Here is a 16,363-nt window from a genome sequence, read left to right on the forward strand (position 1 = left end):
TGAGGTATTAACTAAAACTAATGGCCAGTTTTATGTACATTTCAAGTGACTCAGTGGATATTTCTGGATTTTAAGTCAATAAAAAGTAAATCCCTAACATTCCCTTTACTTAAAAGTACCTGGATACAACTTCTCACCCACTGAATTGAACAAAAAACTCAAGACTTTCTTACTGGAGTTTCATGGAGCAGAATAAGCTTTATCACACGAAGATTGACCTGCACACCAAGACTCTTGTGTTGGAAAAGGTTAAAAACCTAAAAGCAAATAAAAATAAAAATCCTAAAATAAAACTGAAAGACATCTTAATTTTTCTTAAAGCCCAGAACAGGGAGAAGTCTCAATTCAGTTGAGCAATTTTATATATTTCAAAAAAAATTTTTTAATTACTTTAAAATTAGCTTAATAAGCAATAACTAATTCACTTTAGACACCAAGAAATTTAGACCTAGCATTCTGATAATATACACTGCAATTGATAATCTAAGCATTTTAATGGGGGTGGGGGCAGAGGGAAGATTGGGCTTTCCACAATAGTGAAGAGAAGAATTTTAGTAACTAAATCCTAGAAATTTTCTTAAGATCACAAAATGCCAGTGTCCTTTCTTCTGAGAAAATATCCCCAAAACAGCCTGCTTTATGCCACCTCCCAATTTATCCTTTACAGTTTTTACTCTCCCCAGGACAACTGCCAAACAGGAACAGGATTTTCAAAGCTCCTCCCCTTCAATGCTGCCCATGAAGACATGCTATTGTTGCTTAACGGTTTCAGGTCACCATTATAACTGGTATTTCCAAAACATGGCATATGTAACAATGCTGGAAAGCAAAGCAAATTTTTTATGCGGTACCTTGATTTTTTTTCTTTTTAAACTGACTATTTAACTTACTACAGAAAATTAAAATTGGCATACTAAACCCACACTTTCCAAGGCAGTACTATTTAAAAGAGACTGAAGTTGGTAGGCTATGCCTGTCTACCCTTTACAAAATGCTGATGAAGTGGTTGTTCAGTAGCTAAGTATTTATCCTTGTACTAGTGGTTCTTATCTTGCCTTATATGGCAACTCAAATTATAAATGGACATCTGCCATTGGCTTTCATTTTTGTTTACTCTCTCCTAAGAAACACTCTCCATGAAAACCTTCTCATTCTGCCTTGAAGGAAGTTTACTCAACAGGGTATATAGTTAAGTCAAAGGATTCAGGCAGAAGGTACAAGGATTCAAATCCCAGGTACAAGTTAGATTTCTTTGGTCCAAAAGCTATCAACCAAAGTTAGCTTTAGCTAACACATCTTACTCATCAACTAGTATTATAGCTGACATGCAATTTTACATACCTACGTAAGAGCTCAGTGGATCACCAACCTCCATTTTTGTTCCACCTCATAATCTACAGTACTTTGGGTGGGGCCATACATATAAACAAATACAACATTTCTGCTATTTCAACAAATGGCCTTTTATAAAAAAGAAGGAAAAGAAGGGCACAAAAAAAGAGATAAAAGAATAACAGAAAAAGAGTTTTGCCACATCAAATTAACAATAAGGTTTTATTACTAGAAGGTATCAATTATTATTTTGATATCTTTCTTGAGATGGATCAATTTGATACACCTATTTTTTCTTACTGATGTCAATAAAAGAAAGGAATAGTAATGAGTTAATTTTTAAAGAACTTCATTATACTCACACATTTCTTCCTTAGAGTTTTCTTGAAAAAATTCCAAGCGCACTTTAAAGTTTGCCTACCATATTTAAGATGGTTAGAATGAATCTCCTGGCTGCATCTGCTCCATGATAGGAAACCATTGCTGGATCTGCAACCACTACAGTCTCTATGTTGTATTCTTGAGGTAATTTGTATGAATATCGTTTCCCTCTTCCACTTTCTGTTATTTTTTTAGATCTAGGTCTTCCTTTATCTGCAACACAGAAATGAATTTTCAAATGTGCCTCTATCTTAGCAAAATGATTAAAAATCTCCACCTCTTCAATAATTAAAAAGAAAGTTTATTGAATACCAACATGTGCTGATGATATAGTGATGAGCAAGACCATGGAACCTAAATGAGCATTTGGCTTTGGGATCAGACAGACTGGACTTCTACCCCTGATTAACTCTACCCCTCGGGAAACTAACATCACTCAGTCAGCCTTAGTTTCCTCATTTATAAAATGAATAACAGTAACACTTGCTTTCTAGAGTTATATGGGCCAATAATAAGATCACATTAGTATGTATAAATAAAATAATTCCATAAATAAAAGACATCATGGTTTTCTTTTGGAAACCAGCGATAAGATAAAGGTCTACTTGCCAGAAGTGCCTGAAGTGACTGCTCCATGCATCCTAATGTCACTAAGACGTGTCTGACTCTTTGAGACCCCATAGATTGTAACCCACCAGGCTCCTCTGCAGGTAAATGCCTCTTATTACTCCAACTATGCATGGGCTACAAAGGAATTGGTTCTGTCATCCATGGGAATAATACAGAAGTTATGACCTCAACACAGCAGATTCTTCAAACAAGGCCAAATAAAACCAGTAACCACCAATAATGGCACCCCACTCCAGTACTCTTGCCTGGAAAATCCCATGGATGGAGGAGCCTGGTAGGCTGCAGTCCATGGGGTCGCTAAGAGTCAGATATGACTGAGCAACTTCACTTTCACTTTCATGCATTGCAGAAGGAAATGGCAACCCACTCCAGTGTTCTTGCCTGGAGAATCCCAGGGACGTCGGGGCCTGGTGGGCTGCCATCTATGGGGTCGCACAGAGTCGGACACGACTGAAGCGACTTAGCAACCACCAATAAACATCTTTATACATTTATATAAAAATGGAAAATTTCTGTTTACGAAAATATGCTACTATCAGAATGAAAATCATTCAACCAAGTGGTAGAAGATAATTATAGAACTTTTCCATAATAAATGAAAAGCTACTCTAAGTCAATGACAGATAACTGAACTGAAAAACTGGCTGCAAATCTGAACAGGCATTTCTAACAAAAGGGAGATTCAAAAAGCTAATTAGCATAGGAGAAGGTGCTCAGTCTCATTGGTCAAGGAAATGCAAATTAACCACAATAATTTAAATACAATTCCAGAATGGCTATGATAGACATGATTATATTCAGTGTTAACAAGAAGGTAAGGACAACTGGAAGTCCCATACTCATATGAGCTGGGAGTTTAAATTAGGATAAACAATGAAAAAGTGGTTGGGAGTATGCACTAAAGCTGAATAATTGCACACCCAATGATCAACATTCTAAAGTACATAGTCATTAGAAATACATGCAAATCAGGTGTAAAAATTACTCATAGCAGTGTTATTGATGGTTCAACTAACCATCAATAGCAATAGTATAATGGATAAAGAAATTCTGTCCTATTCATAAAATGGAATGCTATATAGCACTGAGGGCTTTCCTTGTGGCTCAGCTGGTTAAGAATCTGTCTGCAACATGGGAGACCTGGGTTCTATCCCTGGGTTGGGAAGATGTCCTGGAGAAGGGAAAGGTTACCCATTCCAGTATTCTGACTTGGAGAATTCCATGGACTGTATGGTCCATTGGGTCGCAAAGAGTCAGACACGACTGAGTGACTTTCATTTCACTTCACTTGACTTCATAGAGCAGTGAAAACAGATGAGCTTCACAAACATACTGCTGAACAGAAGAAGCAATTACAAAAGAGTAGGCAGTGTATGATTCCATTTATAGGAACATCACAAACTGGGAAGATGGGATGTTAGAAGTCGGGATAGTGACGATCTAGGGCTAAGAGAAATTAGTGCCGAAGAGTGGGCACAAGGGCAACATCTATGGTGCTGATACTTTCTACATTTTGATCCGAGTAGTACCTACTTATGCTTCACTTTGGGAAAATTCAGCAGTCGGACACATCGTTTGCACAACTTCCTATGTGTGTGCTGTGCTTTAATAATAAATTTGTAATTTTAACAGCTTTCTTGAGGTTAATTTGCATGCCATAACATGTAGCCATTTCAATGTACAATTCATTTAGTTTTAACAACTTTTTATAACTGCACAGCCATCTCCACCATTTACTGTTAAATCAGCTATCATCTGCTCTTCTCCTTGCCATTTACTGAAATTCTGCTGATGTTACTAAATAACTGCCATCTTCTTCCCCAAATCTGTACTTGTTGGCCAACATCTTTTAAATTTTTTTATTCCAATTTTAGTGGAATCCCCAGAAGTCAACATGTGTGTTTAACAGAATCCCATGGATATAAACAAGTATGTCAAATTAGTCATGTTTACATGGACATATCTAACTTTGTTTTGAACCGTGAGGTGTGTATGCTCATAGTTCTAGTTCATCCTCTTGGTTTCTGATAAATTCCTTTTCTAGAGGCTTGTTCCAGGTACTTGACTTTGGTGTGTATTTTATTCTATTCTACTACTTGTTCCACCTTACTTCCCTTCTAACACAGTTTCATGATGCCACAATTAGTTTATCTCTTCTGTTATTAAACTTCTGGGTTCCTTCTATTACTAACTTCTAGGTCCAAATAAGTTAGCTCTGAGGTCTAATGTGAAGTAGATTCCATCACAATTGCTGGTAACTTCACAGTTCTCAGAAATCTCCATAAATTACAGTTTCTCATTTTTTTCTCATGGGGACACAAACTAAAAATCTATTTAACAAATGAAGTTTTACCCAAATGTTAAGGAGATCAGTTACCTAAGTTAACCAAAGTGTCATGAAAATAAAATGCAAAGAGCCCTTATTTAACAAAAATAAGCATTATATCATGAAACAGGAAAATGCAAAAATGACAAAATCAACAGGAGCCATCTGCAACAGAATTGAGGCAGGAGGGAGATGAGCCCCTGCCTCCAAGGCACAGTGACTGGAGATTCATTCCCTGTGGACTGGAACTCCAAGATGAGAATAGTAGGATTAATTGAGAGAGGAGGCGGGGCCCTGCCCAGAACACATTTCTCACTCTCAGAGACAGGAGACCTCCCCAACTATACATGGGCAGAAAGGCTCCCTGGCACTCAAAAAGGGAGTGATGCTAACTGATGCCAGTCTACCCACAGGACTGTTTGATCGAATCCATCTTGGCTAACAGCTGCATATGCACACAGGGAAGGATCCTAAGATAAACAAAATATGGACTGTGAGTCAGGAAAAACAAAATGATTGGCAAAGGAAACCCAGATGAAATGCCCCATATAAGTAAGGAAGTCCCTCAGCCTGCCATGAGGGCACAACTCAGTGACTCAGTGGGAATTCTTTCCTGTGAAGTCAAAAAGCCAGAGCCTTGTCACTGACCACTGCTCTAGCAGCTAGGATTTGGTGCTCTCACTGCCGTGACCTGGCCTCAGTCTCTGGGGGGTACCCAACCTCCACTTCAAGCTGTTGCAGGTCAAGGCCGCCCAAGATCAGAATCACTATAGTTAAAAGTAAATTTTATGAATCCATATTTAGTACCAGCAGTTAATACCAAAGACCCTGATGAAGGACAGCAAATGAAACTAATTGTATTAGTATCTTAAGATCTACAACAGTTAGGAATGAATTTTGTAGTTTCTTTTTTTTTCCATTGTAATCACAATCCTACTTATATATTAGTATATCATCATATAAACTTAAAGTCTTTAGTAGGAGACATTCCTATAAGTATATGAAAAGGCTCATCTTGGCAGGGTCAACACCCAATAAGTTGGTTGTGGAGGAAAGATAGGTAGACATATAGATACACAGACACAGATCTACCATCTCTCCTAAATGGATACATCAATGGTCTTCTGGGTAAAAATCACACAGTGGTAGGAACAGAAAGGAAGAGATAATAGGCAAAATATTAGAAAGTAGATATCACCTTTGGTGAAAGTGCTAGTTTCTTAGTCATGTTCAACTCTTTGTGACCCCATGGACTGTAGCCTGCCAGGCTCCTCTGTCCAAGGGATTTTCCAGGCAAGAATACTGGAGTGGGGTACCATACCCTTCTCCAGGAGATCTCCCCAACCTGGCATCAAACCCTCATCTCTTACACAGATGATGGATTCTTTACCATCTGAGCTATCAGGGGAGCCCAGTAAAATTAATCAGAAGAAACAGAGAAAAATGATAATGGTTAGGATTATTCTTTCTTTTTGCTATTGTTTGTTTTATGTGTGTGTGGGTGGGGGGAGGTGGGTAGGGTGGTTATTTTTCAGTGACCAGGTAGATAGTGGGAGTATCAGCAGCGGAATCTGGGAGGAAAAATGATGGGTTCAGCCACAGATTTATTAAGTATGAGGTGCCTAAGAGACATGGGAGTAGGAGGTACTTAAACACCTGACTGTCAGGAGAGAGATTAAAATGGGGGTAGAGTTTGGAACAAAACAATGTGTGAGTAAAGATGGACCCATGGATTTTGACTCTATCATTCCAGAGAAGCCTGTGGCATGAGATGTAGAAAGAAAAGGAGGAAGTCTTGGGAAATGCCTACATTTAGGGGGTATATATATGGAAGAAGACATGCCCATGGAGGAGACAGAGACGAAAGAAAAAAATAACATTCGGTGCTTTTCAATCACATTAAGAGTGATTAAGAGACCATGTAAAGGAGAGACAGTAAAGCTTTTGTTCCCTTTATTGCCCCAACTAATGACAGCTGTGTTTGGCCCCAAACTGTCAGTGTACTCCATCCATATTTGTGTGTTAATTTAAATAGGCTATTTGGAACATTTTAGTTTTCTTAAGAATCTCAATACCATGACTCTCTGACTCTGTCATATGAGTTAGCCACTGTGTGTGAAAATCATGCATGTTGAAGTCATCTTTTTACTAAGTGGCTTTCTTGAATGTCTTCATTGTCCATATCAAGCATGCTGAGCTCTTTCTTCATCTCTTCAATCCTTGAGATCATTTTCTACCCAGATGCATGCATCAAAACAATAGAGTTGATACCACACACTCCCAGTTAAAAAAGACATTTGTAAATGAGGATATACAGGTGGACACTATGTGCTCCCCATAATACCCTCCACACACTGATGATCATCTCCACGATGTCACGCCTGGCATATGGAAACTATATCAGTAGTGGCTGGGTTAAGTTAGCTCTACGAACACAGATGATCTGTTATCCTGATCAAATAGATGGTCTTCTTCAATGCTATAAATCTCGTTCTTGTTCGCATAGAGTCCTAGGCATACTCACAACTTTATAAATATTGATGGCCACTGGCCTGTTTACAGTCTTGAAAGACCACATTTTGCCTTCCAGACAAAGTCTTTATTACCACAGTACTCAAGGCCCCTCATTATCTCATCTGTGACTACTTTTCCAGGCTTGAACCTCCTGTCCACACTGCAGACACTGGCTTCAGCTCGCCTAGTAGATGATTTCTTCTGCCCTTATGCTTTTGTATTTATTCTCCCTTCTCCCCAAAATGTTCTTTCCCCACCTAACAACATCCACTAAATTTTCACAAATGTTTTTCATTTTACACATCAGATCATATCAGTCACTCAGTCGTGTCCGACTCTTTGCGACCCCATGAATTGCAGCACGCCAGGCCTCCCCGTCCATCACCAACTCCCGGAGTTCACTCAGACCCACGTCCATCGAGTCAGTGATGCCATCCAGCCATCTCATCCTCTGGCGTCCCCTTCTCCTCTTTCCCCCAATCCCTCCCAGCATCAGAGTCTTTTCCAATGAGTCAACTCTTCACATGAGGTGGCCAAAGTACTGGAGTTTCAGCCTTAGCATCATTCCTTCCAAAGAAATCCCAGGGCTGATCTCCTTCAGAATGGACTGGTTGGATCTCCTTGCAGTCCAAGGGACTCTCAAGAGTCTTCTCCAACACCACAGTTCAAAAGCATCAATTCTTCGGCGCTCAGCCTTCTTCACAGTCCAACTCTCACATCCATACATGATCACAGGAAAAACCATAGCCTTGACTATATGAACCTTTGTTGGCAAAGTAATGTCTCTGCTTTTGAATATTCTATCTAGGTTGGTCATAACTTTCCTTCCAAGGAGTAAGCGTCTTTTAATTTCATGGCTGCAGTCACCATCTGCAGTGATTTTGGAGCCCAAGAAAATAAAGTCTGACACTGTTTCCACTGTTTCCCCATCTATTTGCCATGAAGTGATGAGACGGAAGGCCATGATCTTCGTTTTCTGAATGTTGAGCTTTAAGCCAACTTTTTCAGTCTCCACTTTCACTTTCATCAAGAGGCTTTTTAGTTCCTCTTCACTTTCTGCCATAAGGGTGGTGTCATCTGCATATCTGAGGTTATTGATATTTCTCCTGGCAATCTTGATTCCAGCTTGTGTTTCTTCCAGTCCATTTCCTCATGATGTACTCTGCATATAAGTTAAATAAACAGGGTGACAATATACAGCCTTGACGCACTCATTTTCCTGTTTGGAACCAGTTTGTTGTTCCATGTCCATTTTACACATAATCGTAGTTAATTATGATAAGAGCCCTAAGGTTCAGGTACCACTACATTCATTTTGTATATTGTAAATGAAGCTTTGGAGAAAGCAAGAAAGTTTTCTAGAGTCCCACAAGTAGGCAGTGGCAGCATAAGATGTGAGCACAAACAGGCTGACTCTAAAGTTCATTTTCTTAACCTGCATACTCTGTTCCCTTTCTTCCCTGTAGTCTGGATAAGTTTTACTTGATATCTGAGATTCACCCAACCCTCCTCCCCAATAACAGAAGCTTAGAATCTAGTGTAGCAAGTTGGTCATGGTTCTTATTATAGAAGACCTACAAGACATTCTAGAAATATCACCCAAAAAAGATGTCCTTTTCATTATAGGGCTCTGGAATGCCAAAGTAGGAAGTCAAGAAATGCCTGGAGTAACAGGCAAATTTGACCTTGGAGCACAGAATGAAGCAGGTCAAAGGCTAATAGAATTCTGCCAAGAGAATGCACAGGTCATAGCAAACACCCTCTTTCAACAACACAAGAGAAGACTCTACACATGGACATCACCAGATGGTCGACACCAAAATCAGATTGATTACATTCTTTGCAGCCAAAGATGGAGAAGCTTTATACAGTCAGCAAAAACAAGACCAAGAGCTGACTGTGGCTCAGATCATGAACTCCTTATAGCCAAAATCAGACTTAAATTGAAGTAAGTAGGGAAAACCACTAGGTTTCTCAGGTATGACCTAAACCAAATCCCTTATGACTATACAGTGGAAGTGAGAAATAGATTTAAGGGACTAGATCTGACAGACAGAGTGCCTGATGAACTATGGATGGAGGTTCATGACATTGTACAGGAGACAGGAATCAAGACCATCTCCAAGAAAAAGAAATTCAAAAAAGCAAAATGACTGTCTAAGGAGGCCTTACAAATAGCTGTGAAAAGAAGGGAAACGAAAAGCAAAGGAGAAAAGGAAAGATATACCCATTTGAATGCAGAGTTCCAAAGAATAGCAAGAAGAGATAAGAAAGCCTTTCTCAGTGATCAATGCAAAGAAATAGAAGAAAACAATAGAATGGGAAAGACTAGAGATCTTTTCAAGAAAATTAGAGATACCAAGGGAACATTTCATGCAAAGATGGGCTCAATAAAGAACAGAATGGTAGGGACCAGAAGCAGAAGATATTAAGAAGAGGTGGCAAGAATACACAGAAGAACTGTACAAAAAAGATCTTCATGACCCAGATAATCACAATGGTGTGATCACTCACCTAGAGCCAGACATGCTGGAATGTGAAGTCAAGTGGGCCTTAGAAAGCATCACTACGAACAAAGCTAGTGGAGGCATTGGAATTCCAGTTGAGCTATTTCAAATCCTGAAAGATGATGCTGTGAAAGTGCTGCACTCAATATGCCAGCAAATTTGGAAAACTCAGCAGTGGCCACAGGACTGGAAAAGGTCAGTTTTCATTCCAATCCCAAAGAAAGGCAATGCCAAAGAATGCTCAAACTACCGCACAATTGCACTCATCTCACACGCTAGTAAAGTAATGCTTAAAATTCTCCAAGCCAGGCTTCAGCAATACATGAACTGTGAACTTCCAGATGTTCAAGCTGGTTTTACAAAAGGCAGAGGAACCAGAGATCAAATTGCCAACATCTGCTGGATCATCAAAAAAGCAAGAGAGTTCCAGAAAAACATCTATTTCTACTTTATTGACTATGCCAAAGCCTTTGACTATGTGGATCACAATAAACTGTGGAAAATTCTGAAAGAGATGGGAAAACCAGACCACCAGACCTGCCTCTTGAGAACCTGTATGCAGGTCAAGAAGAAACAGTTAGAACTGGACATGGAACAACGGACTGGTCCCAAATAGGAAAAGGAATACATCAAGGCTGTATATTGTCACCCTGCTTATTTAACTTATATGCAGAGTACATCATGAGAAATGCTGGCTGGAGGAAGCACAAGTGGAATCAAGATTGCTGGGAGAAATATCAATAACCTCAGATATGCAGGTGACACCACCCTTATAGCAGAAAGTGAAGAAGAACTAAAGAGCCTCTTGATGAAAGTGAAAGAGGAGAGTAAAAAAGTTGGAAGCTCAACATTCAGAAAACGAAGATCATGGCATCTGGTCCCATCACTTCATGGGAAATAGACGGGGAAACAGTGGCCGACTTTATTTTTATGGGGTCCAAATTTGCTGCAGATGGTGATTGCAACCATGAAATTAAAAGAAACTTACTCCTTGGAAGGAAAGTTATGACCAACCTAGATAGCATATTCAAAAGCAGAAACATTACTTTGCCAACAAAGGTCCATCTAGTCAAGTCTATGGTTTTTCCAGTGGTCATGTATGGATGTGAGAGCTGTACTATAAAGAAAGCTGAGCACCAAAGAATTGATGCTTTTGAACTGTGGTGTTGGAGAAGACTCTTGAGTGTCCCTTGGACTGCAAGGAGATCCAACCAGTCCATCCCAAAGGAGATTAGTCCTGGGTATTCATTGGAAGGACTGATGTTGAAACTGAAACTCCAATATCCTGGCCACCTGATATGAAAAGCTGATTCATTTTGAAAAGACCCTGATACTGGGAAAGAGTGAGGGCAGGAAGAGAAGTGGATGACAGAGGATGAGATGGCTGGATGACATCACCGACTCGATGGACATGGGTTTGGGTGGACTCCGGGAGCTGGTGATGGACAGGGAGGCCTGGCATACTGCAGTTCATGAGGTTGCAGAGTCCGACATGACTGAGCGACTGAACTGAACTGAACTGAGCTTATTATAGATAGCCTAATTACTCATTTACAAGTTTGCCCAAAATAATACATTGGTCCACCTCGTGAGAATAAGAGCTGTGTCATTTAGCTCTACATTCCTGTGACATGACTGGTTCTCCTATGTTTCAAATAAAGAATTTTAAGGTTCATAAATTCAAGGGAAGTGAAGAAGAGTACCTAGCTAGAGTGAGACTGAAGCTAGGCCTTGAACCTGGTGCCTCTGACTCTCAATCTCCTGTGCCTTTCTTTCTTTTATGTTATCTTTTAATAAAAGAACATGACAAAGTCATACTAAACTATGAAGGTATGTGTTTAGGAAAAAGCATTTATAGAATCAATACACATAAACACAATACACTTAAAACATTAACATGATGAAGGGGAATAGGCTAAGACCAAGTTGAATACAAGTAAACTTTATGATTCCATTGTGCAAAGGCAGTTGCTGCAACATTATCCAGATCTGAATGTTCTTTAATATGCTAATATATTATCCTGAAATAAGAAGGGAAGAATTACAATTAGATATATCAGTATAAGTAAATGGATATTTTATTTCACAGATTGCTAATTTTAAAATGATTTTTAAATTTCCCTTAAAAAACACTGAAGATAGTTAAGAGAATTTAGAAAACAGCTTAGCAATCCTTGCATGCAAGTGCTTGATCCAAACAGGTTAATTAAAATATAAGTCATGTCTTTAAAAAATTAGAAAGTTTATGAACAAGGTCTGTCAAATATGAACCATGTATTTATGATTTATAAAACCCATCAAAAATAAGAATTTTCTAGAAATCTTTCCTCCATACATACTGCAATATAAAGCCTACTTTATGTCATCTGTATACATGAGTAATTAGAACAGCTGGAACTTACTATGATTCAAAAGTTGCATAGTGCAGATTTTCAGTGTAACTCACACAAGGCAATCTCCTTAAATGGACTATATCCAATCGTTGCTGTTATTGTCTCACAATATAAAACTTTTCTTTTGCTTTTTCAGACTATGACTTTTGTCCAGCTGTTTTTTATCTCCAGTGTGTCTATATTTCTTAGAATAGAGAAGATGGGTGTGTCTTATTTAAAATGACTTGATAATGCGCTTTGAATAATGTGACACAGAGGTAGATTCACTTAACCACTTCTGAAGAATTCTGAACCAGTTCTCATACACACTGATACCATGAGCTTTAGCAAAAGAAAACAGAGATCAGAGATTAATTTGAGATAGTATTTCTAAACAGAAACATACTGAAATCCTGTCTGAATCTGATCCTCCTAGACAACTGATGATATGAACATGCCAAGGCCTCTGAAAATGTTACTTATTATCACAATTTCTATACCTAAATCAACCTCAAATACCATAACCAATTTTCAAGTTGCTATCTTGGCACTAAATACGCTAATACCTAATTCTAAATCTCCAAGTCAATTTTAAAGCCTTTACACCAAAAATTCTTCAATAAATTCATATTTCCTCAGATTCTAAATGGAGCTATTTCTCATATCAGTGAATATTCAGAGGTGTCTGGATTAGATGTCCAAACATTTTTACTAGGGAAACTGCTGAATGTTGGCTATAACTTTTAGGTCCTATTTATGTAATAGAAATCATTCATTTTTCCTTACCCTTCTTGCTAATGCCACATATCTCTGCCAAAGGAAGTAATAAGGACGTGTACCAAACAGCAACCCCATTTTATTTCTGTGAAAAATTGGCAGACAAAGAGACTAGGATTTGATGGTTGGAGATGTTTGTGAGCCACTTAAACTTTAAGATTTAAGATATTCTGATACTGAGAATAAAATTCAAAGAAGTAAATCTTTGAATTTCTTCCTATTCCTAGGAATAGGGCTCTTCTTCCTATTCCTCTATTAATATTAACCATCAAGATGATTTTTACTTGAATCAAACAGAAAAAGAAGAAAGTGCAAGATCTTCTGGTCAAAGTACAGAGATTTCTATGATGCTCACATAGAAGTAAACTAAAATAAGACCATGAGCTCACAGTATTCAGTTTCAGGGGATCTGGAACTCTCTCAGTGTCATTTCTATTCCAGTTAGGTGAACAGAATCCCATGAGGAACACTTCACAATTCAAGAGGGATATAGAGCATGCACTGTATTAATATCTGAAGTTATTCCATTTTTATATTAAAATATACTACTTCATAGAAAACAAGTCAAAAAAATATATGTAATTGTCATTAACCAAGAGAGATTCCACATTAAAAAAAAAAAAGATAAAGCCGTGGACAGATGGATAGACACAAAGAGAGGGAAGGATGGGCAAGGTAGGAAGGCAAGGAAAAAAAAAAGCACGGGGTAGGAGAGTGGCATGGAGGGAAGAAGGGAGGGAGGGTGGGAGGTTTTATTCCAGGATTCATCTCACATTGCATATTTAATTAAACCCTTTCAGGACAAGGCATTACCTGAAATAACACCACAGTAATGACTGTGAGGAACAGACTTCTCTGTAACTTTTTCCTCCATGGACCTTTTCCGCCTATATACACGATGTGGGTGACCCGTGATGGCCACTGTATCATTGAGTGGTTCAATAAATATGAAGTCCTCATTAAGCTGTATAAATCCCATCTGGAATATATAACATAGAAAGATACACATGAAATACCTGTTCATAAGTTAGTTTCAATTAAGTAACTTATTCAATTAAGTTACTTTCTAGTTCTCCCACTCACACACACACTTTATTTTCTTCCATGTATATGCATACTTTTTTCTAGTGAAGCTATTTTAGCAACCCCACTAATAAGGTAACTGTCTTCCCATTTTATTACTTCATCTTCAGGTACTTTATTGCACTAGCATAAACTTCATATAGTTAGCCTGTGTGGGTGGGAGGCTAGATGCCAGCAACAGATGCACAGTAAAAATTCTGGAATGTTAAAGGCTCACTTTGGGAGACCCATGGGGTCACTTATATGTACAGCATGTACAGAAGAGCAACACAGTTTTTAATTGCACACACCACACAGTCCAACTTTTTGACAATCATTATTTAATAAAGTAATTTATGTAATATACCACAAAAAATGTAGGATATATAGCATTACAGTTATTATATAAAATACTCTCAAGTCTTCTTTTAAACATTTTTTTAAACCCTTGAACAATAAATTACAGAAAAAGGAAGTATCACTTACATAAACAAGTTTAATTTCATACAATACCATATTTTAAAGTTAGCCAGTTGTGAACAGGGGGCTAAAAACTATAAAATTTAGTTATAATCAGCAAGATGAACTTATAACAAATAAGTATTCTTTTATCATATTAAAGCTAAGCCTAGTCATTTCTTCCCTTTCTTTTTTAGAGTATAAAGTTAAGTTATAACTAGGAAAATATTTTACATGGAAGAAAACATGACTTGATCTTTCCAACTTTTATTATTTTAGTCTACTATAATATATATTAATATATAAAATGCATACTTGATTACTTACACTGTTAACTCATTAGTAAACAATTTTGAAGAAGTAATCCCTTAGAACCTGCATTATTCACACATGATATGGTAATATTAAAGTTTTCAAATACCATTTTGTATTAATTTTATAAAAATTATATATAGTTCATTTTGTTTCACATATAATTAGCATCATAATATAATTATTTCTTCAGATATAGTCATTGTTCCACATTGTATATATTTTTTTAATTTAGGCTAAAACTTTTTCCTAAGAAAAAAAGGCTTTTTGTTTTGTTTGAATTACTAAAGTGTATTGCATCTTCTATATGGAAAGACTAAGTGACTGCCAATATGCTATCACATTTTATTTTGTACAGAACTGACATTATAAGATACCTGAAGAATAAAATCTAAAAATCCTTACCAATTTCATTTTATTGAGGTTTTATATCACTAGTAAAATTCTTAACTACTGGAACAGCAGTTCCATCACCTCTCTGTGTCCCCGTCCCCTCTCTCCCTTCCTTCCTTTCCCTGTCTCTTTCTCAGTTTCTACCTCTCCGTCTCCTCTTCACACATATGCACACACACGCATATCACTTGTGGGTGGGGATAATGCAAAACATTTCTATTCTAATGATTCTTTTAAAATATCAGGCATATCTGTATTTGGGGCATTTCTGTTAAGTTTAACTTCCAATGAGTTCTTTTACTCTCTATACATGTTTTCATTCTCTCAAATATGAAATCAGCTTCAATTTTAACTAGATACATGAAACACATAAAATTTTCCCTAGAGTCAAATTTGATGGGAATAAGAGAGAATATCAAATATTTTTAAATTTAAATAATACTCATTAAAGATATAATGATTATTATACATCTACATATGGATTGAGGACAGAATGTATGCTTAGTCGCTCAGTCATGTCCAACTCTTTGCGACCCCACGGACTGCAGCCCACGAGGCTCCTCTCCATGGGGATTCTTCAGGCAAGAATACTGGAATGGACGCCATGCTCTCCTCCAGGGGATCTTCCCAACCCAGGGATTGAATCCAAGCCTCCTGCATCTCAAGCGGATTCTTTACCAACTGAACCACCAGGGAAGTCAGATTGAGGATAAGTGGTGTCATATTATCATTGATTGAGATTATGAAAATACAGAAATATGTTTCTCTTGTTTGAATAAGTGTGATTCTGAGATTCAGTCAGTATCCAAAGCCACAAATAAAACTGACAGTGTAGCTAATGACTAAAATAATAACTGCTATGATGTTTCAGTTCAGTTCAGTTCAGTTCAGTCGCTCAGTCGTGTCTGACTCTTTGCAACCCCATGAATTGCAGCATGCCAGCTATGATGCTTAGTTTCCCTAAATCATAAATTTGTAATCTGATATATTCTTTCAACAGGTTATAAGCATGGGAAGAGTTATAATAACAAATCCTATAAAATTTAATTGCATACTATCATATAAAATTTAATAACATCAAGAACAGATTCTAGACTTAAGATTATTTGGGTTTATAACCTATCACTACCATGTAAGTATGAAAAACTTACAGTGTCTTTATACAACAGCTTCATAGTGTTCTTTGGAAGATTTTTTTTAAAGCATCTTTAAGCACATGTAATGTTCCTATCATAAGGACTTCCCAGGTGGCTTAGTGGTAGAGAACCTGTCTACCAATGCAGGAGATGGGGGTTCAA

The 16,363-nt window shown here is 37.6% G+C and overlaps 1 protein-coding gene across 1 annotated transcript in view; it reads right to left on the minus strand.

The window, feature by feature from the left end:
- Nucleotides 1–16,363, minus strand: part of ADAMTS19 (ADAM metallopeptidase with thrombospondin type 1 motif 19) — a 270,234-nt gene that overhangs the window by 195,745 nt on the left and 58,126 nt on the right. The window contains exons 3-5 of the mRNA XM_019964589.2: nucleotides 13,653–13,818; nucleotides 1,754–1,926; nucleotides 174–257 (exon numbers count right to left, since the gene is read on the minus strand). Coding sequence (XP_019820148.2) covers nucleotides 174–257; nucleotides 1,754–1,926; nucleotides 13,653–13,818 — 423 coding nt within the window. The remainder of the gene's footprint in view (nucleotides 1–173; nucleotides 258–1,753; nucleotides 1,927–13,652; nucleotides 13,819–16,363) is intronic.

The sequence above is a fragment of the Bos indicus genome, chromosome 7 (assembly GCF_029378745.1).
Source record: "Bos indicus isolate NIAB-ARS_2022 breed Sahiwal x Tharparkar chromosome 7, NIAB-ARS_B.indTharparkar_mat_pri_1.0, whole genome shotgun sequence".
NCBI classification, from domain to species: Eukaryota; Metazoa; Chordata; class Mammalia; order Artiodactyla; family Bovidae; genus Bos; species Bos indicus.